At 32.9% G+C, this 26,156-nt stretch overlaps 1 protein-coding gene across 4 annotated transcripts in view; it reads right to left on the reverse strand.

Moving 5' to 3' along the window:
• The window catches only part of LOC110997549 (ankyrin-3), a 115,929-nt gene that overhangs the window by 60,744 nt on the left and 29,029 nt on the right, over positions 1-26,156 (reverse strand). For 3 of the 4 annotated variants that reach the window (XM_045630630.1, XM_045630627.1, XM_045630628.1), the window contains exons 2-6: positions 5,546-5,653; positions 2,903-3,005; positions 2,347-2,540; positions 1,515-1,670; positions 441-642 (exon numbers count right to left, since the gene is read on the reverse strand). In XM_045630630.1, the coding sequence (XP_045486586.1) occupies positions 441-642; positions 1,515-1,670; positions 2,347-2,540; positions 2,903-3,005; positions 5,546-5,653 (763 nt within the window). Of the gene's footprint in view, positions 1-440; positions 643-1,514; positions 1,671-2,346; positions 2,541-2,902; positions 3,006-5,545; positions 5,654-9,496; positions 9,583-26,156 lie in introns of those variants that run through there. The other variant, XM_045630629.1, reaches the window with a different exon arrangement.

Genomic DNA, 26,156 nt, shown 5'->3' on the forward strand with positions numbered 1-26,156 from the left:
TAATTAATTTTCAATTTATTAGTTGTTGTTGATTTTGGAATGTTTTACATTGGATCCGACAGACGGCGCTACCATCGCAGTGTCAAATTTTAAATAATATTCGAATTTTAATTTTAGTCTGTCCCGAAATTTAAAAAAAGTTTTGTTATCATTGTGTTATATCGTGTGTGACCATGTGCTGAATCGTTAGATATTGTCATAACATTTGAATAATAATTTTCATCAAAATGGCTTATTAAAAATTGAAATTTTGAAATTAAAGACGTGTAGACAAGACAACGTCTGTCGGATCCGCTAGTTTAAATATATATTTGTTTTAATAATAATTTAAATTCTAATCCGAAAACAGTCATACTTTTTAGTAAGGGCATTTAAAATATATGATCCATTTTAAAGGGTATTTTAGAATTGGTATACATTGTTACTTTCAATTTACTCACCGTTTTCAACAAGCAAATCGACCATAGCCAGCTGGCCCCACTTGCTGGCCACATGTAGAGGTGTGATGTTGTGTTTAGCGGCTCTGCCTGAGTCAGCCCCAGCCACCAATAGAGCCTTGGCCACTCCCACGTTCCCATAGTGCGCAGCTATGTGGAGTGGAGTGAAGCCAGATTTCGAACAAGCGTCGGGATTGTGTTCGTTCTAAAATTTACGTTAAATGTTTATGAATATTAAATACCAAGATGAAAACCATAATAAATCTATATATAGTAGACCTCAATATGTGGAAGGCCTAACTTCTTAAAATATATATTATTAAAAAGTTACTATAATGGCTTGGGTCTTGAGTGTGGAGGAAGTCTATAGTAATACTATTTTGATATTTACGACTGTAAAAGAATTTAAAACCTATGTTATGAGTTATGGCGTCAGTATGTGAAAATCTAGCGTATTTTTCATATAAAAATGGAGTAGATGACAGAATATTCCCGAATTTACAATGACCGTCATAACGACATGAAACAAAGTAACTATTGAGAAGGAGGCACTTCTTTATACAAAATTAAAATTTGACGAGGTTTGACTATAAGCGGTATAAAAATAATATAGTTTTAAGAATTTCCATAACGTTAAATAATCTGCATCATGAGCACACCCACATACACACCGCCACACAACTCAACCGAATAAGGTAGTAGTAGGTAGTTAAGTGAATTTAATTTCTTTTCGTATATATTATGTATTTCATCTTAGTTATCATCTTTGGTATAATGGTTTTATGTTATGAAAAATCTTAGCCGTAGGATTACGAAATAAATAAGCAGAAACTGTGATCTGCAAGTAAATTATTTATATATATTTTTTTAATTAATTACGGTAATTAATAAATCGAAGGAAGAAGTCATGGTTTCGCAACGTCAGGGAGTGGACGGGTATTGCAAATGCGGAATAGTTGCTACAAGTGGCGCAGGATAAGACGCGTTTCAGGAAACTGACGGCCAACCTCCAGTAATGGAGAGGCACTTGAAGAAGAAGATTTATTAAATGTAATACCAGTAAAGACCCATAGGTACCTCTAATAAAAGCGTAGCAGCTTTCACGTCATTCTTCTTAGCGGCGATGTGCAGTGCCGGTAGTCGCACCTTACCCCGCGTGTCAGACTCTAGTAATTCTGCTACAACCCTGTCATGGCCTTGTTGCATTGCTACGGCTAATGGTGTGAATCCATCCTGAAATTCAAAGTAGTCTTGTAGAGCAAATTAATGTGTTTGAAATTTGCTTAGACAAGATATGAATATTTTACGAAAAAAAAAAGTTTTTAAACATTTTTTTTTCTTGTTTAATACTTACTACACTTATAGACTAATTCGTTGCATAAAAATATTATGTAATACACTAAGAAAAAATATATACTAAAATATACGCGCATAAAAAAATGCAAACGTGATACAAAACAAATAAAAGTTAGTATTGTCTTTTATTAACATAACTTTTACACATTTAAAGAAAAACACTTTTTAACGGATTATAGTTATGTATTATTGTAATTAAACTTATGATTATTTGTACATAATTTTAAATTTAAACCGACGTTTCGCGTGCTTTACAGCGTGCGTGGTCACGGTGACTGAAGACAAAGGTGTTAAATGTCAAAAAGTATTACAGCTGCAGAAAATGTTGTGTTATATGTATTTATTTCCCCGGAGTTGCTGTAAAGCACGCGAAACGTCGGTTTAAATTTAAAATTATGAACAAATAATTATAAGTTTAAATACAATAATACATAACTATAATCCGTTAAAAAGTGTTTTTCTTCAAATAAAAGTTTTTTAACAAGTTTTTAAACTTTGAATGTATCTATAAACATGTAACTAAATATCTACTATATAAATTAACGAGGCTTACCTCCGTTGCCAGTGTCTGACTAGCCCCAGCGGCTAGCAGCATTTTAACGCAGCCCGCGTGGTTTTCCTGTGCAGCCATATACAATGGCGTGAATCCTGCCGCCGATTGCGCATCTGCCCTTGCCCCGGCCGCTAGCAGCGCCCGGGCAACCGATTCCTGACCAGCGAGACATGCTATGTGTAGTGCTGTGTTTCCTGAAACAAGTCAATTCATATAGGTAACACAATGTGCTCTTATGAACGTCAAAAAAAGAAATATACATTAAATGCTTCTAATTTTACATTTATTAAAAAGTTAAATAAATAGTTTAGTTCAGCCAATGATTAGTATTTATTATAAGAATGCTTATGGCATTTTTACGAGCTTTTTCATCTTCTTGTAGTGCCCCTCCACTACAAGAGGTTGGCGGAAAGTTTACGAGCTTTTTACATTTCGGTATATTCTCTTTCAAATTTCCAAGTGCTGATTGTTGTATTCCATACCGTAATTAAGGATGGGAAGGCATTTTGTGAATAAAGCCACCAAATAATATTGTGAGATGTGTGTATGTGTTTACCTTTCTTTGTAGACGCGTCGACAGTAGCACCGCGCTTCAAAAGCTCATCTACGACTGAAATGTGGCCGTCTTTGGCGGCTAGGTGAAGCGCGTTCAATCCGTTCTGAAAATTGTTCATTTAATCAAACATATATAAGAAAATTACCTTGTAAGTCATATGATGTTAATTATAACAACACTAATACCACAGCTACGTATTGGAACTACATACTTCTGATGACTGATTTGTGGTTTATGATATATGGCTACTGAAGGCTTTATTACATAAACGAAGAAAAATACGCAGAGATCAGTTTCCCACGCTCTACTGGTTTAGGTATCTGAGATATATGTATTGTGTTCGTATGATTTGAGAATATAATACACCACGGGCGCCATCAGCTGATCCAGCCGTTTAAGTTTTGTAGAATTTTATATATATATATATATATATTGAAACGGCAAATTAACGAAAACACTTTAATCTCCATTTATATTAAAACGTTAGTTATTTTTAGATTCACCTAACACCGGCAAGCGATCGTAAGAGGATCTAACGCTTAACGCGATAGGACGGAAGAAAACGTTTCAGTCAAGGACGTGTCGTACTAATCCATGTTATAAATGAAATATTTACATGATTGACGAGTTACGAACTATTGTATAATAGAAGAGTAATGAACAGTTATTAACTCACCAGGCCTTTCTCAATGTAACGAAATGGCCAAAACAGATTATCAAGGTTTAGTTTACGTGAACAGTTAAAGTGTCTAGGCACAAGGTCTAGCTAAGTATGACTCTCGTTTGACAAATCCAATACGTTTTTGAGATAAGGAAGTCACTCAGAGTGAGTCCGGACTTTGAAATTCACTCCTATAATCTAGGCCTATATATCTTGTTTTACGAATATTTTACATATAATTGTGGTGGGATGTTAGACTATTGACTTTATTATTTCTAATATATCAAAATAGAATAGCTTTTAAATAAAATATCTTATAAAAAAGAAACAATTTGTTTTTCATTTTATGTTCACATATTCAAATATAACAAGAACCGCGATTGTATTGCTTAATCCTCATTGACAAGAATGTTATTAATAAACAAAGGGTTATTGAATTAAAACAATTCATTGGAACTTCTCCGAAATTAATGTACTCGCTAACAGACACGTTGTGATTTGATTTTTAAATATAAGTTATATCGCATTGTAAAACAATTTATTAAAAACCAATATAATTTTTTTTGTAGGTGTACCTTGTAATATGTGTACCTTGTAAGGTGTTTTTCAAATGAAACAATTGAAATGAAGACCGAAACGTAGGTAGCCAATGGTAAGCAAAACACCGCAAGTGTGCAAGAAGTGTGTGGAGCCTAATGAAGAAATATCGGAATTGATGAGTCTTTCGGAAGAAAATACGTATTTTAATAATAATCTATTCAAACTACGTTAATTCATACACTAAATGCAATACGATAACATCTGACTAAAGTGCATGCTACGGAAGTTCTATCAGCTGAATTCATCTAATAATCATGTGGTCATCCAATGTAACAGTACTGCATACTAGAGGGGTAATCATTTGAAGCTGGCTTTGTCCGCCAGCTCTAAGGTTTGAATATGACTTACATAATTTAGCTTGACTTTTATTAACACTTTGGGTAAGCCACTTCCACAGAAAAACCGAAGTATTAAATGAACCGTGAAAATTGTATCCGTGTTTGTTGTTCTTGTCAGCAGATATATTATTTAAACTAATGTACCCTATGTGTAATGATAAATGGGTATGATATACACTTTGACCATGTTTCCATATATATAGGATTAATAAAAAGAAGGTCTGGGCTTCAGAACTTCAGTATCTATTTCAGAATCATATGTTTTAATAGGCAAGCCGGTTTTCAGCTTCTATGCCTGCCACGCACTGTCGAATGGTAATGGTAAATGCGCACAGAGAAAGTCCATTTGTGCACATCCGGGATTTGAACTAGCGACCTCAGACAGTAGAATTTTTAATTAATTTAGCAAAATACTGATATTTTAAACGGGAAGAGTAGATTAAAGCCAATTATGTATTGGCTTGACTTGACTATGTAAAATACAATAGAAAAACAAGCAATTACAATCGTGCTTCCGTAATGTTAACATGACGTCACAGGGATGTTACGGTGACCCAATTGTTAAGGTCGTCATGCATTAATACTGTTCTTCATAACCCGGAAAAGCCTGGCATAATGTTATACAACTAGAAATTCATTTTATTGCTCTAAACTTTGGGTCACTATGTAAACTTTTTGGGGTGCATGTTATACGTCTTTTAACAAATCATTAGGAGATGAAACATATAGTCGGAAGTATCGTCAGAAAACCGGCCATAGACCAAAAATTCGGCTGCGTGTCTCAGGTTGATCACCTACTTTACCATTAGGAACAGACGAAACCGATATAAAATTATGAGGCAAAGCGCTAGTTATAACGCCACTGTAAAAGTTATATATTTTTTAGTTTAAGTAACTATTTAATATGAATTAATAATTTGTTTGTACCGAACGATCAGACGACAAATAAAAGACTTCTAAGACAAACAACCACACCGGGGCATAGGAATTACTAATTGTGACGATGGGGTCTAGATATCAGATCATTTTAAGATAGGTACTTACTGAATTGCATGTGTTAATATCATTGACTGCGCCTGAGTCCAATAAATCGATGACTGAATCTAACTGCCCGGCTCTTGCTGCTCGAAGAAATGCTGTGTTTGGATCTATCTGTGAACAAATTACAAAAACACATTAGTGCCATTTTATGTTTGTCTATTTTATAACTGTCCTCACAAAATCCAACGGTAAAATTATGAGGACTAGGAAACTGTTCTGTATTAAAACGATAATTTCTCCATATCCAAGCCGATAACCGCAAACTACTGGGCTTTTTAACCTTTAAAAATATTACCTAGTATCGAAGTTATACAAGTAACAGATATTGATAACTACTATACTGTATAATACTGTATCAAGTACAGTATCAAGATGATACTGGCGAGGGAATCTTTATACAGAAAAATTCCATTCTCAGGTACAATACTCAAAGTTATTATCTATATCTATGTCTAAAATAATCAAAATCATCTGCTTCCCAAACATTCTGAACAGTTCAATATTATGTTTAAGGTTAGGTAAGGTTTACAAAGGAATTAACCGAACTAACAAATAAACTAAAATTTGCGCAGTGGCACTCAAGGGAAGTTCATTCGCACTGCGATCGTGTTCGGAATTTTCACGGTCGTTCTAAAACTTTTTTGCTCACGAACTTGACGACAGAACTAAGGCATTTCGTTACGATAGCTTTTGTGCTTATAAGAAATGCAAACCTTGAAACTTGAAGATTTTTTTATAAAATAAGAAACTAAACATAAAATACATTATGAAACAGGTGTCTTGTTCCCCTGTTCCCCATTTAAAACTTTATTCTTTTTTTTATAGAACAGGGGGCAAACGGGCAGGAGGCTCACCGATGTGATACAGCCTCCCATTTATTCATTTAAATTATATTATTGTATGTGTATTTTATTTGTTATATCTAGGCTTTATTTATATAGTCTTGCTGATCTACAATTATGTAAGTACTAGCTGACCTGGCGAACTTTGTTCCGCCTTAATGGCAATAAATAAGCAGTTTGGGTTTTTTTATTGGAAAAAATACAAAAAAATTAAATACCTACATTAATCATTCATTATTATTTCTGTATTTTAGTACATAGGTTGCTCTTCACTTAAGTACCTTGTGATACACATTTTTTCATTTTTTGTTTTATTATCAGGCGCAAAAACAAACAACGCTGATGGTCTTCCGACCCGTGAACATGCCACGTATAATTGACCATGGGAAAAACATGAATGTTCTAGATTTAAACCACAAACTTTTAAGGATTGGCCTTGTGATTTGTTGATGGTCATGGCAAATGCAAGACGTATCGGAAATTGAAGTCTTTTAAATTCAAACGGCATATCGGTTGGGATCATCGGGATCCTCGGAATAAGAACTTCCTCACCTTTGAATTTTCCTATCATTATCGTAGCGTAAATTACATTGTTCTTCAATTTTCTAACCACCAAACGCATACCATTATGTAGTTCAGGTCATCTACATCTTTATTCTTTTTCTTCTTTTTTATCAGTAAGCAATGTAACTCTCATGTTTGTTGTCAGCTGCAGTTTCGTCACATAGCGCCATAGATTTGACGATTTGAGGCAAGCGTTTATTTCGTCGACAGCCGTAGATCTTGGAATTACTGGCAGTATTTGGCGGAAATCGCCAGACAGTAAAATCATTGCTCCTCCAAAACATCTCGATTCATTGCGTAAATCTTTTAATGTTCGGTTAAGTGCTTCCAATGCACGTTTATGCGCCATTGTGCATTCGTCCCAGATGATGATTTTCGATGCCGCTAAAACTTTGGCCATTGCTGAGTGTTTTGCAATATTACACGTTGGTTCTCCAATAGTTTGAAGATTTAACGGTAATTTTAATTCTGAATGAGCCGTACGGCATCCTTCTAACAATGTGGCTGCTATTTCAGAAGAAGCAACTGCAACCGCTATGTTGGATCTCGCCCGAACAGTTGCTAAAACTAATGACATGAGGAATGTCTTGCCAGTTCCACCAAGGGCATCTAGGAAATATAAACCACCATTTTCATCATCGTTTGCCTTCATTAAAGTATCATAAACTTCCTTTTGTTGGTATTTCAACAGGGGTACATTCGTTTGAACTACTAAATTTAATTCCTGGTGATCATATTCACGTTCCCGTTCCAATACTCGATTAAATGCGTCATTCGACAACAACAACAAATAGAAACATTCATCATTCTTTGGATGAACTGTATACATACGACAATACCGAGTTTTATAGTTCTCTTCACTGTTTATACGAATGGGCAATAGCACTATCATTATAATTAAATTGTAAATTGTAAAAATAATTAAACGTATTTATTTAATAGAAATATTTTGAATATTGATTTCTTACAAATATCAAATTGTCATATATACGTCATTACACAGCTGTCATTATACGTCAATTACATAGCTATCATTTGCGTTTTATTATTCCAAGTCTGATTCTTATTTGTTATACCACTTTTTATAGTGACTGACGTTTCATGTCAAGTCCCACGGGAACGCTGTCGAACGGGATAAAAAGTATCCTATGTCCGTCTCCTGGCTCTAAGCTACCTCCATACCAATTTTCACTCAAATCTGTTCTTTCGTTCTTGAGTTATAAGTGGTGTAACTAACACGACTTTCTTTTATATATATAGATAATAGTTTTTTTTAAATATCTAGAAAAAGTAACATAATATAAAGTTTATTTCAATACTTTTCGCGGGAAATACGCTAACCTATTCTACATTACGTTATGAAAACCTTTATCGAAGTATAATCGTATCTTTACGCTGCATTGCGAATGCGATACGAAAGAAAATTCTCATGAGTCCGTGCCTACATTAAAATTAACTTCCTGATTTAAATGACTTGGAAAAACTTACAAGTGAATTTATTTTTAGCGCTAGATACACGTTGGTAAAAATAATTATCCACATTTTAGTTTTATACAGGCCAAACAGTACAAAAAGAGTTAAATCATCTATTGCATAGCTGGTAAACCGGTAAAATGCGGAAGGGACTCCAAGGGCCTCTATGGTACGGTCTGGTTGCGAAGTCAAGAGGTAATATTTCTGGGTATAACCCACCCCTTTCTGAGCCTGGAGTGGGTCGATTCCTACATGTTTCTGTGACTTCTGGCCGTGCGTGGAAGTTCTTCATACATCAAGACCCTACTTCAAGACATAAAAATAATCTTGGGCATTCGCCTTGTATGTTTTATTGAAATATACTCGTATAAGACAACAATAACAGTTTTCGGCTATTGGACTTTTGATTCACTATAGTTTTGTAAATGAGCTTTGATTAAACATAGATATCGCATTAAGTATAATGAGATTTATAACAAGATAAATCTATTCATAAGTCCGAAAGCGATTCCATCCTCACTTATCTGATAGATAGTACTTGTCCAATTAGTTAGAGTTGACAAGTTGGAGAAAGCTGGAAACTTAGATTTCATTAGCACTAGAAACTTAGGTTTTAACTATTTTACCAGGAATGCATAAGTAAACATTTTCATAACAGATGCTAAAAAAGAAGGTAAAATTTAATTAAATACTGTATTACAAAACTAGATCTAAATTGATAACACGAGTTAATGTTTGTTTTATTTTATTCAAAAGTATTATTTTAAAAATAACTATTTAAAATTGGAAAAGTAATTCAGATTTCAAATAGATAGACAATATTTATAAATATATCTACCATAGTAGATGATAAAAATTTCGTGTTATCATATTGATTTATTTTTTGTTATTATTATTTCTAGGAGGCAGGTTCTTCCCACACTCAAAAAAACATTCCCAAATTCTTGGACATGAATTGTACCCAAAACCTTCGAACACTATCAATACATTTTTCCTACTTCACCAACACTTATAAAATTTTATTATACCACATTATTTTTATACCAAAAATATTTTTATATGTAAGACAACAAACCACAAGTGTGATGGAGTACACCCGCCTATCGAGCGGCAAAATGCGCGCACCGCACCACACAGACATAGCGGCACTGCGCCGGCGCAGCCGTCACGCTACAGTAAACGCCGGAGGTGTAATCATTACTTAGAATTTGCACCCGAAATGATACAAATCCATGTACACACAGGCGAAAAAACTGTCTCTATAGCATTCTATAGATTTTAATGTATTGGATCCTATTGTAGAAGTGAACGGATCAAACAAATTAAACTGAAATTCGCAAATACACAAAATGATCACACCACCAAGTAATAACTATGTTTAAATGCATTATGGGTTTGCTGTAATTTGTTTCACTTTCAAAGTCATAAATACAGTAATTAAATCAGATTAAACAATAAATTCCCTTGCTACGTGTATTTTGTGTACGTATTCAGTTTTTCAGGCATCTAAGCCATAGATAATAAAGATAACATCTCGAAATTTTAAATTTAAAGGCTCGGGTCCGGGTTCACCACCTGAAGGTCTAAAATTGTATTAATGTTTATCTCCACTTACCATTAAGCCTCCTTGGCATGTAAGTAATTTCAATAAAATAACTCTAATATGTGTTTGTTTCATAGCAAAGAATAATTTTGCTAGTATGTAAATGTAAATTATCAATACTTAGTTATATAAAAAATCGAATATTTCTACGCTTTGGTCATCGTTTACTTTCCTGTAATTAGTATTAATGGCTAACACGACTAATTAAAAATAAAGGAGATTGTTTGTTAATCACACCTTTAGCGCGTTGTGATTCGGGTAATATGAATTAAACGCATTCCTTAGTCGTGATCGATGACCGATTATTCTCGCATCAAAGAGGTGCCCATCGGTATTCAAAGCCGTGAAGAAACATTCGTCATTGAGAAAATCCTAGCTTCCAGATTACACTTTGCCTGCATTATAACTTTACCTATATAAGGACCAGCCATTATTGCAATTGTATTATCCAATATTACTTAATATAAAACTCATAGCGAAATATACTTGGTTATGAATTAAATGGAAAATTTATTACCTATTTGACTATAAGCAAAATTACGAGTGAAACAGGCCAAAATGAATAAAAAACGTCTTGTCTAGTTTCCTACCTCATTATAGGAAATTAATAGTATGACGGACAAAAAGCTAGTATCATTATGAACAGATATTAAACACCGTTAGAAAGGAGATATATTACGGAAATAGGGCTTCATTGCATGACACATTCAGGTTAATCTCACACTAACATTTACTTAAAATAATAATATAAAAATAATAATACAGTTTATTGTCATATGGAAACGTAAATAAAAAACAAAAAAGGTGACGATAAATATATAAAACCATAAAAATCACTTCCATAATACTTATGATATGTGCTTGTCAAGGACAGTTTAAAAAAACATATATATTACTTTTTAAATCCAGAACAGATAAAATTCCAATAATTTTAGCTCATCAAAAACAAATTCTCAAACGTTCCATATTCAAAATATTGTGTTCGTATTTTGCATTTAGTCGTTGAACTAAATTGTTTTGTTACAGAGAAACTGGAATTCTTTACAATTTCTAACCCATGAAAAATGATCCAAAAAATTTTAGACTTAAAAACACAATCATTTTGATAATCTATAATAACAGTGAAATTAGTTGTCTATTGCAGTCGTGCCTTCTTTATCACGCCTAGATCTGTTATTGCACTTTGTGGATCAATCACTTTTTGAATAGAAGATATAACTTTCACTTGCAATATATTTTTCTACTCTTTTATGTTTTCTATTATCTTTACCGATGAGTAGGGATGCCTACAGGTTCGAATTTAATGACGTGGAATAAGTGATACCTTGATGATCTTATGTTCCAAAATAAACACATTATATTTGTTTAATTTTATATGTAGTGAATTAATTATTTATGGATTTGCTTTGCTCCTAAATGATTAACACAAATGATCACTAAACAGATACAGAAATCTAAGGCCCAGATCTATACGGTCATAGCGCTAATGGTTTTTATAAAATAGTTTATAACAATTCATCTTAAACAGTACCAAATCTGTACTAACAATTAATCGAGAACCGTTACTCTAAAATTCCCTTTGTAGGGCAAGATCCACAGAACAGGAAAAACAGTACCCATTTCGCTTGCAAGCAAAAACTATAATTTGTTACGAAGCATAACATTGGAGTCGCTATCATTTACTGCAGCGACAATGTGTATTATAAAAATTAAGAATTAGTTTATCACAAACTAAGACTACGACAATGTAGTAGAATTTTTGTAACAATTCAAATGTCCTACTGTGAGTACTGTGCGAGTAGAATGCTTCGTCACGGTCGTGAAAGTAATTACGATACTATCTACGTCTTATTTTTGAAGGGATATTTTATTTGATAGACATGACTCTTTATACTTACATCTCTCACACTTTTTACTCGCAATATCTTAAAGCTATGTAATAAGATGCGTTAAACTTTTAACAATGAGAATATAGAGTTTTATCTACTTAACTACATAAAACTCTACATTTATAGAAAAATCTTGAATACAGATTTATTTAAAAAAAAAAAGAGTGTGTGTACTTATCTACACGCGTTAGAAGTTATACTTCTTTGGCGTATGGATAAAAAATAACTAAAATGTTGTAGTGTTTAACGATAAATATTAAAATTAATCAAAAAGACTTTATTTAAATAAATAAATAATTAGTTAATACTATCAACGTCGTATATGAAATTGATTTAAAAACACCAAAATAATATTTATTTATTCACACTGTTTAATTGTACTGTTACGAAACACGTGTTCTAAATATAAAAATACTAGAATATACAACTTGAACATCGATTTCCATGCCACCTAGACCTAACTTTACGATGTCGAATTTAAGTGTTGGTGTGCGCGCGCATCGTAAAAATTCACTCTCATCATTTATCTCCGTCGCGCCAAAAGAAGTAGAACTTCAAAATATTGAACATCAATTTTTTAATTGAAATCGTCGCTCGAAGTTACATATCCATTTATATTTCCTGTTAAACTGGGACCATCAATTTTAATCATTCAAAGTACAAATGGTCAACAAATCTCAATAGTATTATTCCTTTAAGATACGAGTCATGATCAATAAATGATTTCAATTAAAGCTATAATTAGATCCAGCCCACAATCAAACGTACGTAAAAAGTACATAGTTCAAGGTGTTAGCAATTGAACACGACGATTGCAATTCTAGTACATATCAGGTAGAATTGTGTCCTGTATCCTTGGATATGAACTTCCGAAACAGACGGGGACTACCTAAATTTATTTCCCTTCAAAAATGTAGGTATTTCTGGTTTGTGTCTTCTTTATACTTGAATTCTTTGGATGTTAGATTAGGATACAAACCACGTAATGAAAAACACTCAGCGAGCGTTGTGTAGGAAAACAAAGCAATGTATCGAGCTTTCCTAAGTCATATCGTAATGTATTATAGATTTCTGTATACAATGTGTATTAACTTCCGGTCAGGTTGGGAACCGCTATGCTGACCGCGCGATGTCTCATGAGTATCGATTGTCAACTGCGAAGATCCGATGACACTTGCACTCTAGTATATATTATTAGTTTTGCCAGCGATCAGACTTTATTTAATAATTATGGGATTGTTTTGTAGGTCAACATTTTTGGCATTTAATATCTACAGACGTTAGACGAAAGTTCAAGATTTTAAGGCAGTTAAAAATAAAAACTTTCCTATTTTTTTGAAACAATGTATAGTAAGATACTCGACCATGCTATTAATTGGCGCAATGCAAATATTTAATTAAAAAGTTTTATAATTGTTTGCAACTGAAAGAACGAAGAAACAGAAACAGTGTAAATGTGTTTTATTTGATTAAAATACAAAAACTTTGTCATATATCTAAGAGACAAAATAATAGTAAAAATATATTTTAAGACATAACTAACAAGAAGTTGATGGAGACATTTTTTATTCAAGTTTTTAAATAATAGTTTTTTAACGTAAAATTAATACTCGTTATAAAGTTCCTTACGATAAAGTAGGAGCAAATATGTAGTTCGTTTATTTTAGAATTTCCGCAGAACATTCTACAAGCACCTTTGCTGATGCAATTTTTCAAGGCGCTAAACTTATGTTGCATAGTATGCAAGCCAGATTAATAAACTTTGCATTATTTTCTGTTACAAAATTATAAACAAAAAGATTTTAAAACGCCATTAAAATATTTTGGTGACAGCAACAACTCAGATACAGGTGATCAGTATCGGAGTTGGGCCTATTTTTGATTATACTGTGTTTTGTTTGATTATAATGTGTTTGTACTTCTTTTTATACATGAGTGTATTTAAATAATATTTTTAGTAAATTTAAAATAAAAATTCTGAATGTTTAATAGTCTGTAATAGCAGCGTAGTGACATTTGGAGTATATAAAAATATATTAAATCACAACATAGCAATACTATTTTCTAAAGCCGTTTCGATAAGTTTATTAAGCATAATTTTCATTCCTATTACTGATAGCAAGATCACGCAAACATGATAAAAATATTTGGATAAGATTTTAATCTAATCAGTCACATTTTCTGATCTCATATACGTATCTATAAAAAGATAAATGTTACTTTGCGGTAAAAAATTAAAATGAATACTAGAATAGGCTTATTTAATATTCCTTCTCAGTAAATGAGCCAAAGTTGTGAACGTTGGCTCAGCCAGGCTTTTCACAATTTTATAAGCGTGGTAACAGCCAAAATGGTTGGGAGTTTTATCCGTTGAAGTCAGCATAACAGTATATATAACTTATTAAAATATAGAATTCAGAGTGCACTTGCATTTCTCCACACACTTGTGCACTATCTAATACTCAGCATACACGGCAAGTCTCAATATAGATAAGCCGAGATGTAGAATATTTTTATAATGTTATGTATTTATAAGCGTAGATTTTATGAGCAATAATGTGACTTTAGCAATACAGCAATCGATGTAATGCTTACTAGAGCTAGAGAGAGAAAAGTACTTGCAAGTTGTATTTGAGATACTAAAGTAGACTTTATCAGCTAATGTACCTATATCAAGCATTTTTACTACTTAACTAAAAAGGACATAGAAAAATTATACCCATGTACACCATATAATAACTCCATTTCTGTCTGTTCATTCTGTTCCGTGAACATTTCCAATAGGCAAGTAGGTCAAGCTTTTGTGCCTGACACATGTCGTAGACCTTTTGGGTAAAGCATGCCCGGTTTCCTCACGATGCTTTTCTGCGTCGAGCAAGTGTAATAAGTGTTTCATTCGCCCATAGACTAAATGACTACCAAAGACAAAAACGCGTGGCAATAGTTTTAGTTATATTGTTATAATTTGATTTGTTACCTTTGAAGTGTTGTCAATATGAGTGTAATGGTGATTGTGGCAAATCACAGAACATATTTGTTTTGCGAGAGTATTGCTCTTTCGCGTATTTTGTAAACGTTTTCGACATTTATAAGCATGCACTGTAACGCATTTAAACTGAATAAACGTTTGATTTGGTTTCGTTTGAGACACAAAGTCCGTTGGTTCATCGATTGGGGATCGAACCTACAACCAGGGATGAAAGTTGCACATAGAAACCACTAGAGCGAAGACGCTATAGCGAATCCTATAAATCAACTAATACTTTATACTCATTGAAGGGCAGGAGTCTAAAATTAATCCTTTTTTCAATATTCAATGCACGACCGATCCTGATTTATTGCTATTGGATTTATGATGGTTTTCAATTGAGAGATTTAGTTTATAATATTTTTTAAAGAATGATGTTAATCGGTTTAGTTCAGCTGTTTTAAACCATTAACAATTTATTGGTTCCGACTAGTATTATCAAATCAATGTGTGTATCAATTTCAAATTGGATTTTTTAACTAAATGTATGTGTAGAAATTATTTTTTGATGAATGTCAACGTAATGTACGTGTGTGTAAAAAGTCTCTTAAACGGCTGGACAGATTTGAATGAATTTTGAATGCGTTTGGGTGGAGCCCTGGATTGTTAGAATCACAAATCAGCCAAGCAGATGGCCCTGCAGTCGGTACTTTCATATATTATAATTTCTATGTTCTCTTACAAAATTAATTATCTTTCGTATGAAATTAAAACATTCTTAAAAACTTGGTTATATTTGAATTCTATCACGATTGAATTAACTACTTTAAAACAAGCTTTTCTTCCACAAAGCTTCATAGAATTAAGCCATAGACTTCTAGCAGGAAAAACAGCACCGGTATTTTATAGACAGTTAATAAATCAACAAGGCGCCAACTACTACAAAAACTTGGCTCAACCAAGAACGGTAGTCCTGGGTTCCTCGTACTAATGCATTATATTGGTTACTAGCAAACAGTCCCAGCATTGCTGTCAGCCAAGAAAAGTTTCTAGTTTTAATAAGTATTCCTTTTTAAAAATTTATCTACCAAAAGAAGAATGCCTCATAGTAGAGTAAAACCAGGATTTGTGCTTTCAAAATACCTAACGTGTCAAACTCGCACTAAGGCTGCAAATTAATTAAATTATATATTGTAATTTATTTAAAATGATAATTGTAGATATGAAATCTCATTTTATTCTTATTCTCTCTAGGTATTTCTCGGGTATTAAAAAAATATTCGACTATTTCCGGTTTCCAACCCTTAAAAGGTTCAGAATATATGCACGAACATTTTGTTATATGTATATAACAGCGGCTAAGTGGCGGTTTAGTTATTTTTATGGGTACTTGAACTTTTATGGGTTTATGATTGAACTCGGAATAAGTTATAAAGTTTATGTATCCAAATAAAGTAGTAAGAGCTTTTACAGGAAGTGTAAAATAAACCAATCAGTATATGTACTAATTTAATTTACACGAAAATTCTAACATACACGCAATAACTAAAATAATGCTATATCAATGAAGATCTCTAGAAGAAATCAAATTTTTGGGAACATCAAAGCAAAGAAAGCTTAAAGATATCTTTATAAATCGGCGAACACGAGGTGAAGCCTGAAGTGTATTTAAATTATTAAATTATATTTCCATACAACAATTTACCGTGACCGCAATTATATACTACGGTCTACGGTGTAGTAACGACATAGTTATTATTGACAAGTGATGTAACATTATGTATTCATTTCCGCAAACAGGCCTTGACAGTGAAATATTGACAGATTACGCACTGACATTGTTTTTCTAGTGTTTTCGCTGTAATACCAATATGTTTAGTAGTATGAATTGATTGTCTATATAACAGAATATACATTATAGAGATAATAGTAGATAGCCATAGACAATTGGTGGGTTAAATGAGTAAAAAGGTAAATAATTACTGATGACGTAATCACCAAATAAAAAACAATGTGTAAATCAAAACTGTGATGAACAATGTACTTCATAAAATACGAAAAACCCTTTAAGAGCTAAGAATCATAATTAAGAAAACTTTGAATTAACATAACAATTTTAAAAAAATCAATCGGAAACATTCAATGGAGAGTTGGATGCATAATTCATGCTATGCAATCTTCAACGCATTCTTATTCACGCTTTAATTAGCGGTTTGGTATATCTCTTATACACGTAATAATAATCTGTATTCCCGTTTTATGAATTATGAAACATAACTAGGAGTAAAATTAGATACGAGTTGGTACCAATCGAATTACCAAAATTACTCAACTTTCTTCAGTTTATTACTAATGTAGATATAATAATACAAGACCACTAGCTAGATATAATATTATAATAAATTAAAATATAAATTACATTACAAATGTAAAGAAAGACCATGTTAACAAAGTGCAGTTAAATTTGTCGAGACCAAATATTAATTATGTAAGCAGAAATTAGTATACATGCAAATACCGTGTTAACCAAAGGCATGAATAATACTTTTCACTCGGACACTTAAAATCACTTACCGAACGAGATATGTCCTTTCCCAATTCTGAAATTCACCTGGACATGCCCTAAATTTTCGACATAGAGCTCTGCTAATATGAATTAATGAATCAATCGTGATTTCAGAATTCGCATCAATAAATCCTATCATTCCGACAGAAAAGTTTTTAAATGAGGAATTAACTCTAATCTGGTTTCTTATGTGTTTTGCATTTATTTCTTAAATATAATTATCCGAGTAATTTAAACTTTAGTGCCAGGTAGTAAATTTGTTTCATTAGTAAACAAACAATAGATCTTGAAGATGCATTGTGTAACAAAACTGTAATAATTGTTTTATATGTTGTATAATACATCTCAACCGGTCCGTAACATCATTAGCTTTCCTTTGAAACACCGAGAAGCTGCGCTTCCATGATTGTAAGGTATAGGTAGAATAGGTCTGGGAAATGTAATTTAAAAATAGAACAAACACGACGAGGCTTTGTAAACAATGAGATAAAAGCTTTGCAAAACAAGCGATGCGAAATTGATGATAAAGTTTAAGGCCAGAAATAAAAATGTTGGCAAACTCATGTTAACAAACAGCTGAGGTTTATTAGCACTGACACTAGGAACTTTGGCAAAATAATGCTTCAAATAATTTATATACCAATAATTAAGACGAAGGTTTTTAATATAGCAAGTAATCGAATGTTAATATTTCGTTGACTTAACAACATCAATTATATTTCCCCATAGAAATACATTTGAATACGAAGACCAAAACGCTAATGCCTTATAAGAGCGGAACTGTGTCTCACATGCCCTATAGAAAACAGAACTTCACAGGTTAGCGGCTTCAATATTGACATTGCAGAACTAATATATCGATTAACATCAGGACCCTATTTAAACGTTTTTATAACCAACATTTTTATGACCAATGTCTTTTTTAATTTGAACACAAAAAATTGAACACATAAAAATTACCAGCTATTATAGAAGAAGTCACAATATAATCAAGGTGCTATCAAAACAAACTTTTATAAATGTAATATACTTAACATGATAACAAATTAAAATATGAAAATTACGTGTGGGTGGACCGCCCAAACATGACTCACAGTCTAGCAGAGGTCAATTCAGGCATTGAGACTAGCGCCAATTGTTATATTATTGTCTTGGTCTAGCTCATTAGCCCAGTCATATTAGGTAAGAAAAGGGGTCAACCTCGGAATGAAAGATAATAAGCTGCAAATTGGTATGAACCTTTGTTTTGTCATTCTAAATGTTGTCTCAAAAGTCACAATCGTTATCGTGTCCGCGTCTTAAGATATTCAAGGACAAAGGTCACAAAAATCGGTTTTTCGCGAATATCTGGCTTCCTATCGGTTGAATGAGATTTGCATTTATTATAAAAGTTGTAGGCTATAAAATTCCCTACAACTTTTGTTTAAACTTTTTTTTCATACGACCAACCGTTTTGAAGGTAGAGCGCGAAGTGCACATCGTACAGTCATATACGGCCTAATGCAAGGTTAAGCGTGAGTTATGGTTATCAGTACGTTATAAAGTCAATTATTTACTTGGAAATTATAATTATTAAACAATGCCTATTATTTATGTACTAACTATTAATTATTTATATTTAATTAAAGTAAGTAACTTGATTATTTATATATAATTATTCATATTTAACTATTTAAGTATAAAATATTATTAATTCTGCCCAAAACAAACATTATTAGAAAATGGAGTGCGCATCTTGTTGGCATTATATAATGCTCCAAAATCTGAGGACAACATTGATCATTTCCGCTACACGCAATTCATCAAATTTACAAAACTAAATAAACCTGTACAACTGTCAACACTTCCACCAACAAGTGTAGCAGCTCATCAACACATAAAACGTGTCTACTACCAGATTCAAACGTGGTTAGGGAAGGACTTAGAACCTCAAGAATGGGGCTGGATGCTTGAAAATGAAATCCTGGAGCCCATACGAACGTTATTACCTCCAGCACCAGCCGAACTACTAAACGTAATATTTTGCAATTGCAAAAATGGTTGTGGTTCCCGCTGTGGATGCAGAAAATCAGGGCTACAATGTTCTTTAGCTTGCGGCCAGTGCAACGGACAAGCTTGCCTCAGCGCTTCACTGTATCCAAGTAATCCCGATGAAGAAAATACATATGATCCCGATATTCTGGAAGGTTTGGAGATGAACATGACAGATAATGAGGATGATGACAATGAATCGAACATTTTTGAGCGACAAGAAGAAGAAGAAGATGATAATTAGCTTCCATTTCCAATTTCATTACAATTAAAATCAACAAAGATACTTTTGATATTTGAACTCACATTTTGATAAATGTATATTATGCCGTATTTAATAATAAATAAAAATATGTGTAAAATATATACTCTTACTATCATTTTAACTTAAAATAAAACTAAAATATATAATCCAGAATTAATAATATTTTATACTTAAATAGTTAAATATGAATAATTATATATAAATAATCAAGTTACTTACTTTAATTAAATATAAATAATTAATAGTTAGTACATAAATAATAGGCATTGTTTAATAATTATAATTTCCAAGTAAATAATTGACTTTATAACGTACTGATAACCATAACTCACGCTTGACCTTGCATTAGGCCGTATATGACTGTACGATGTGCACTTCGCGCTCTACCTTCAAAACGGTTGGTCGTATGAAAAAAAAGTTTAAACAAAAGTTGTAGGGAATTTTATAGCCTACAACTTTTATAATAAATGCAAATCTCATTTAACCGATAGGAAGCCAGATATTCGCGAAAAACCGATTTTTGTGACCTTTGACCTTGAATATCTTGAGACGCGGACACGATAACGATGGTGACTTTTGAGACAACATTTAGAATGACAAAACAAAGGTTCATACCAATTTGCAGCTTATTATCTTTCATTCCGAGGTGAAACCCCTAATATGACTGGGCTACATGCTATAAACATTATTAGGATGACTGGAGTCTTTATGAAGATATAAAAAAGTCCAATCAAAAACAGTATCAGTCTCTTTCTGTCATATTGTGTTTACGCTGTAATGAAAAGAGATAGAGTGTAAAACTCTGCAATGTGATGTGATTTTTTAAAATAAATGTATTCACAGGGGCAAAGGTAAAATAAAACATTTAAAAATATATTATTTAATATGATGAAGTCTTATTTTATTTTATTTTTATTTTTCACATTTAGGTACAAAAACAGAAAACAGATTAATTACATACATAAAATTATTACACACTAAACAACATTTAAAAATCTGACTTCCAGTTATATCTGTACACAGCATTTACACTAAATATCAACTAAACAACATACACATATCAAACCGAATGAAAAAATAAAAAATAAAAGAAAAAAATATATCTATACATACACACACACACATGCTTATATACATATACATTAATCAATTAAATTAGTAATTAAGGTTGCAAGTATTTACTATGAACTATCTTTTTAAATTTACAAATATTATTGTGAAAAATATCAACCTCAGCACACACAGCATTATAATATTTACACATTCTTACGAGCGGAGCATTCTGGGAAACATTGTTATCAGTCATAGGTATAACAAATAATTCCTGGATGCGCACAGAACGCGTCGGCACCTTGATCTCCAGCCTCTCCAAAAGGCAGCTGTCAAATGAGCCATTTGCTATTTTATGCAAAGTGCACAGGTCGCTCACCCACCTCCTCCTTTCAAGACTCACCATTTGAAAGTGGGCAAGACGCTGGTCATATTGGTTTATTTTTCTCCTAAGACCATACTTATAGCACAATGCTCTGACAAACCGCCTTTGTATAGCCTCCAATCTATCTATATGAGTTTGGTATATCGGGGTCCATACCGCCGAACAATACTCAACTATGGTTCTAACGAGAGAGCTGTATAAGATAATCAAGGAGTCGGCTCGCCTGAATGGTTTAGCAGTTCTTAGAATGAAGGACAGCATCCGGCCAGCTCTGCTACATATATCATTATAATGAGGTCTAAAGGACATAGCAGAGTCAAATAGCACTCCCAAGTCGCGAATCACCTCAACTCTATCAACTAGAATACCCTTAACATTATATTTATACTGGATAGGGTTCCTACTTTTTGTAAATGTTATAACTCGGCACTTCTCAATATTCAGAACCATAAAGTTTTCATCGCACCAAGCAGAGATAGTATTAATATCCAATTGTAAGGTCTCACAATCTCTTTCATCAGATATACGTCTGAAGACTTTAATGTCGTCTGCATATGCCAAACATTCACTGCTTATTTTGCCAAGCAAGTCATTCACAAATAACAAAAAGAGTAAAGGACTCAGCTTCGATCCCTGGGGCACGCCCGATGTTGCTAAAAAAGGCACAGATTCGTACCCACTCAGAGCAACCAGTTGGGTACGGTTCAAAAGGTAAGAACTTAACCATCTATATAAGTTCCCATGAATCCCCACATGCTGAGCCTTCACAAGCAATGCAAAATGGTCCACTCTATCAAAAGCTTTTGAAAAATCGGTATATATAGCGTCCACCTGCTTTTTATCATTAAATGATGAACATAAATAAGTAGAATAGCATAAAAGATTAGAGTTGGTTGACCTTCCAGTAACAAATCCATGCTGTCGTGGGCTCAATATATGTTTGAGATGGTTATACATATGGGTATAGATGAAACCCTCGAATATCTTAGCGAATAAGTTTAGAATACAGATAGGTCTATAATTCAAAACATCACCTTTGTCTCCAGATTTATACACTGGTGTAACTTTGGCTATCTTCCATAGGCTAGGAAATACTCCCTCGTGCAAAGATTTCTCAAATAACGGTGTAACAAGAGCAGTAGCGCAAAAACGAACAAAAATAGGTGGAATCCCGTCAAAGCCAGCACCCTTAGAGAGATCGACACTTTGTAACTTTCCTAACAATTCCTCTCTAGTTATCTGTAAATTACCAATAGAGAAGTTTGATGACGGAAAGCTAGGAAAGTAGTTATTTGTGGTATTAGAAGAGTAAATTGATGAGAAATGACTAGCAAACAGGTTTACAATATCTTCACCCGTAGTACCAACTTTGTCTTGATAACACATCCGACCAGGAATATTATTGGTGATACGTTTAGATTTTGTGTAGCGCCAAAAAGCTTTTATGTTGAGTTTAACATCCTCTTCAATTCGTTCTATATATGTTCTGAAGCACCTCTTAATAACTTCCTTAGTTCTAGTTCTGAGCATAGAGAACTCGTCATAGTCCCTTGGGTTACCAAATCGCTTATATCTAATATGAGCTTTGTTTTTAGATGTAAGCAATTTAATTAAATTTTTGGAATACCATTGCGGATATTTATTGTTTGGACCATTAGACATAGGAGTATATTTTTCTATGATTGAATGTATATTGTTGTAAAATAACAGAACAAATTCGTCACATCCCATATTGAATGAATATTCAGCCCAATCAATTTTCAATATATCCTTTCTGCAGCTTTCATAGTCAGTTTTACGAAAACATAGTTTTTTAAGCAATGTGTGCTGAATCAATGTAGAAGGAGTGGTTTGAAGTATTAGTTCAAATGTCGGATGGTTCTCATCTAGACGACTCATGTGTAAAGTCGGTAAAATTGTAAATAAGTCTGGACAGTCAGTTATAACTAGATCTAGTATTCGACCCTTATAGTTTTTATTGAAATTTAGCTGTCGCAACATAGTAACATCGAATAGGTCACACAAAGCTTTTGACTTTTCACAGCAATTGTTCAGAGGACAGCCAGTTTCAGTTGACCAGAGAACATTACCAAGATTAAAATCACCCAATATACAAGTCCTGTGATCAGACATGTCACCAACTATGCGACCACATTTCTGAATAAAATCGCAAGCTGCATTTGACGATAGATATCCAGGCAGATATGCAATACATAGATTCATAGTAAAATCGCCATTCAATGTGACTTGTACCCACAAGTCCATTATAGAAGATTTGGATGGTCAACTCAAACATAGCATAAGTTTATTTATCTAAATGGCGATGAAACCTAGATATTCTACAACAATTTGTTACCCCTGACCTTCAAAACGGAACTGATGCATCAACACATCAATAAATCAGTCATAGCTGTGAGTGGAACGGGTTGAGCGGGAACCGGTCCCTGGGTGAGCACTGATTGTAGCCTGTGGGATAAGTCAGGAGAGATAACGGACTAATGCCACAATGCAAACAATGTTTGTCCTTTAAGAATTGCTACGCGCTTTTCTTGAAGGATCCTCAGTCGAAAATATGATATTACTACATATTATTTCTTATTATGAAATAACTTACAGACTATATTTACAACCAGTTTCTCATTTATCGATGTTACATTAAGGAAAAGAAAGAAAAAAAACTCCATTACACATAGTAAAAGTTTAGTTAAAAGAGAAAGTGCACTAGCCCCTAAATAGTCTTCTATTTGACATAATTAATTCATTACATAAATTTAAACATACGTGTAATGATTAAAAATATAAGAATTTTAGAGATTAAATATACATTGTGCCGAAAATCCTTCAGATAGAGATTTCAATAGAAACTTCTAATAGCAGTCTTTGACTTGGACCAAAACATTACATTTAGCGTCCCTGTGATTAACGTTTGTGCGACGGCACGTGACGTTTTTGTCTTCGTTCGTTGATCTTTCACTGTTACATCAGTCGCAATCTCTTGACTTACAAGTAGGAAGGACAATGCAGAGCTTCCATTTCGCAAAACAGCCCATTGAATCGCTTAAACAAAAACTCCATTCGACAACAGAACCAGAAGACTTTTAAACCAACTTCCCAACTCCGAGGTTATGAATTCGACATGTGTTTTTATGTATCTGGGTGATCATTGAGAAGTCAATTGAGTTCCAAAAAGTATTTTAAAAGTTTTAAAAGATGGTTAATTGAGTATTATATAAACGGACACATATGTGTCTTAGTCATCAAGACCAATCAATATAAATCAAAAATATATCTAAGTTTAAGTTAAAAATATATTTAAAAAAAAAATAACATACACGTAATTAACGCCAGATAATAACGCACCTTATCAATTCGTATAGACAACCCTACATAACAGCTGAACATCAATAAATTCGGACATTTTTAAAATTAAACAGGATTCAGCAGAATCTGAGAATTGGTGGCGACGCTGCTTATTTGGATGGCCATTACTCTTAGTTATTCTCACATTTTAAAACTGTTTTGCAATTTGCTTGCGCGGCTTACGAATCTTAAGTTGAACAAAATGTTAAATGGAGAATTGAAACGTAACAAAAATCAGAATGCTTAACATAATTGCTTGGTTTAAGCCGAGTCACAATGACCTTTGCCCCGAACAAGCTATTTTTCTGAAGGGTAAAATTTCACGTGATAATTGTAGCGCCCACGGAGCGTGGGTTAACGTTTTAACAAAAGAATGCACCACGGGGTATTTAATGCATTCGGATCAGTTACCAAGACAATACATTTAACTTGAAAACACGAGCTAATGTTGTGGTTTGCGTACATAAATAAAATATGTCTGTGGTTTAGACTTACTAAATTTAAATATATTTTTTTTTAATCGAGAATCAGCTGTTAAAAGCTCGGTGGAATCTCGAAAAATAATTTTTATTTCATTTTCTAGTTATAACCAATAACTTTCATACAAAAATAGAATAGATACAAACGATATAATTTGGTTTTGGTGAATTGCAAAGTTTCAACTACATCGATTTTTCGTAACATAGATCGCGTGTTTAAGTATTCACTGAAGTAGACACTGGAATTGAATGAAAAGTTTGACAGTACTTGCCTTCTATTTGAGCTCAAAGTTTCGATGAAATGCTGTATTAAAACTACATTACAACTTTTTCACTGACGTTATTAAGGGCCTGTTACACAATGTATGGGTAAAGTAACAAATATACATATATGCAACACATAAATTATTCGAAAGATAAAAGTTCCGAAAAAGATACTTAGCGTTTCATGACGAATAGCGCTATCTGACAGTCGTGAAATCCATAAATACTGTTTATCCTACCAATAAGTAATAAATAGCTTATTTGGAACTAATCTGGACATTGTGAAACAGACCCTAAGAGTCACATATTACGATTAGGTAATAATATATTTTTCTTGCTCAATCCTCTTTATAAATTTCAAATGACTTAGCATTTTTTGCGTTTAAAAAACAAATTTAACCAATTACAAATAAATTTTACCAAATTATTATCAGTAAAACAATACCTAAAATAAAATTATGCATAAATTAAATATGTCGCGTAATACGGATCCGTAAGCTTGTTAATAAGTACAAAATAGCTTAAAAAAGCAATAGCGTTACAACACAATATCGTAAATGGCCTATTATGTCAGGTTTATGATGAAATTAAATTAACCTTGGCCCATTTAAGGCGTCATTTGTATTAATATGACTCACGGTTTATTCATTAGGTACGCGTGTTGAATTAAAATTCCTAACATAAAAGTATTCTATATAGTATGTAAAAAGAGGCTCATCATCCCTAGGTGCATGATTAATAATGCGCTTAAATGTTATTACAACTCTTCGAATCATAATCTGGTTTCAGATGCCAAGATAAATTATCAGTATAGCAATAAAAAGTCCCTTTACAAACTTATGTTTGAAGGCCCGCTTCTGAGTCCCTATCGATAT

The sequence above is a fragment of the Pieris rapae genome, chromosome 13, assembly GCF_905147795.1.
Source record: "Pieris rapae chromosome 13, ilPieRapa1.1, whole genome shotgun sequence".
NCBI classification, from domain to species: Eukaryota; Metazoa; Arthropoda; class Insecta; order Lepidoptera; family Pieridae; genus Pieris; species Pieris rapae.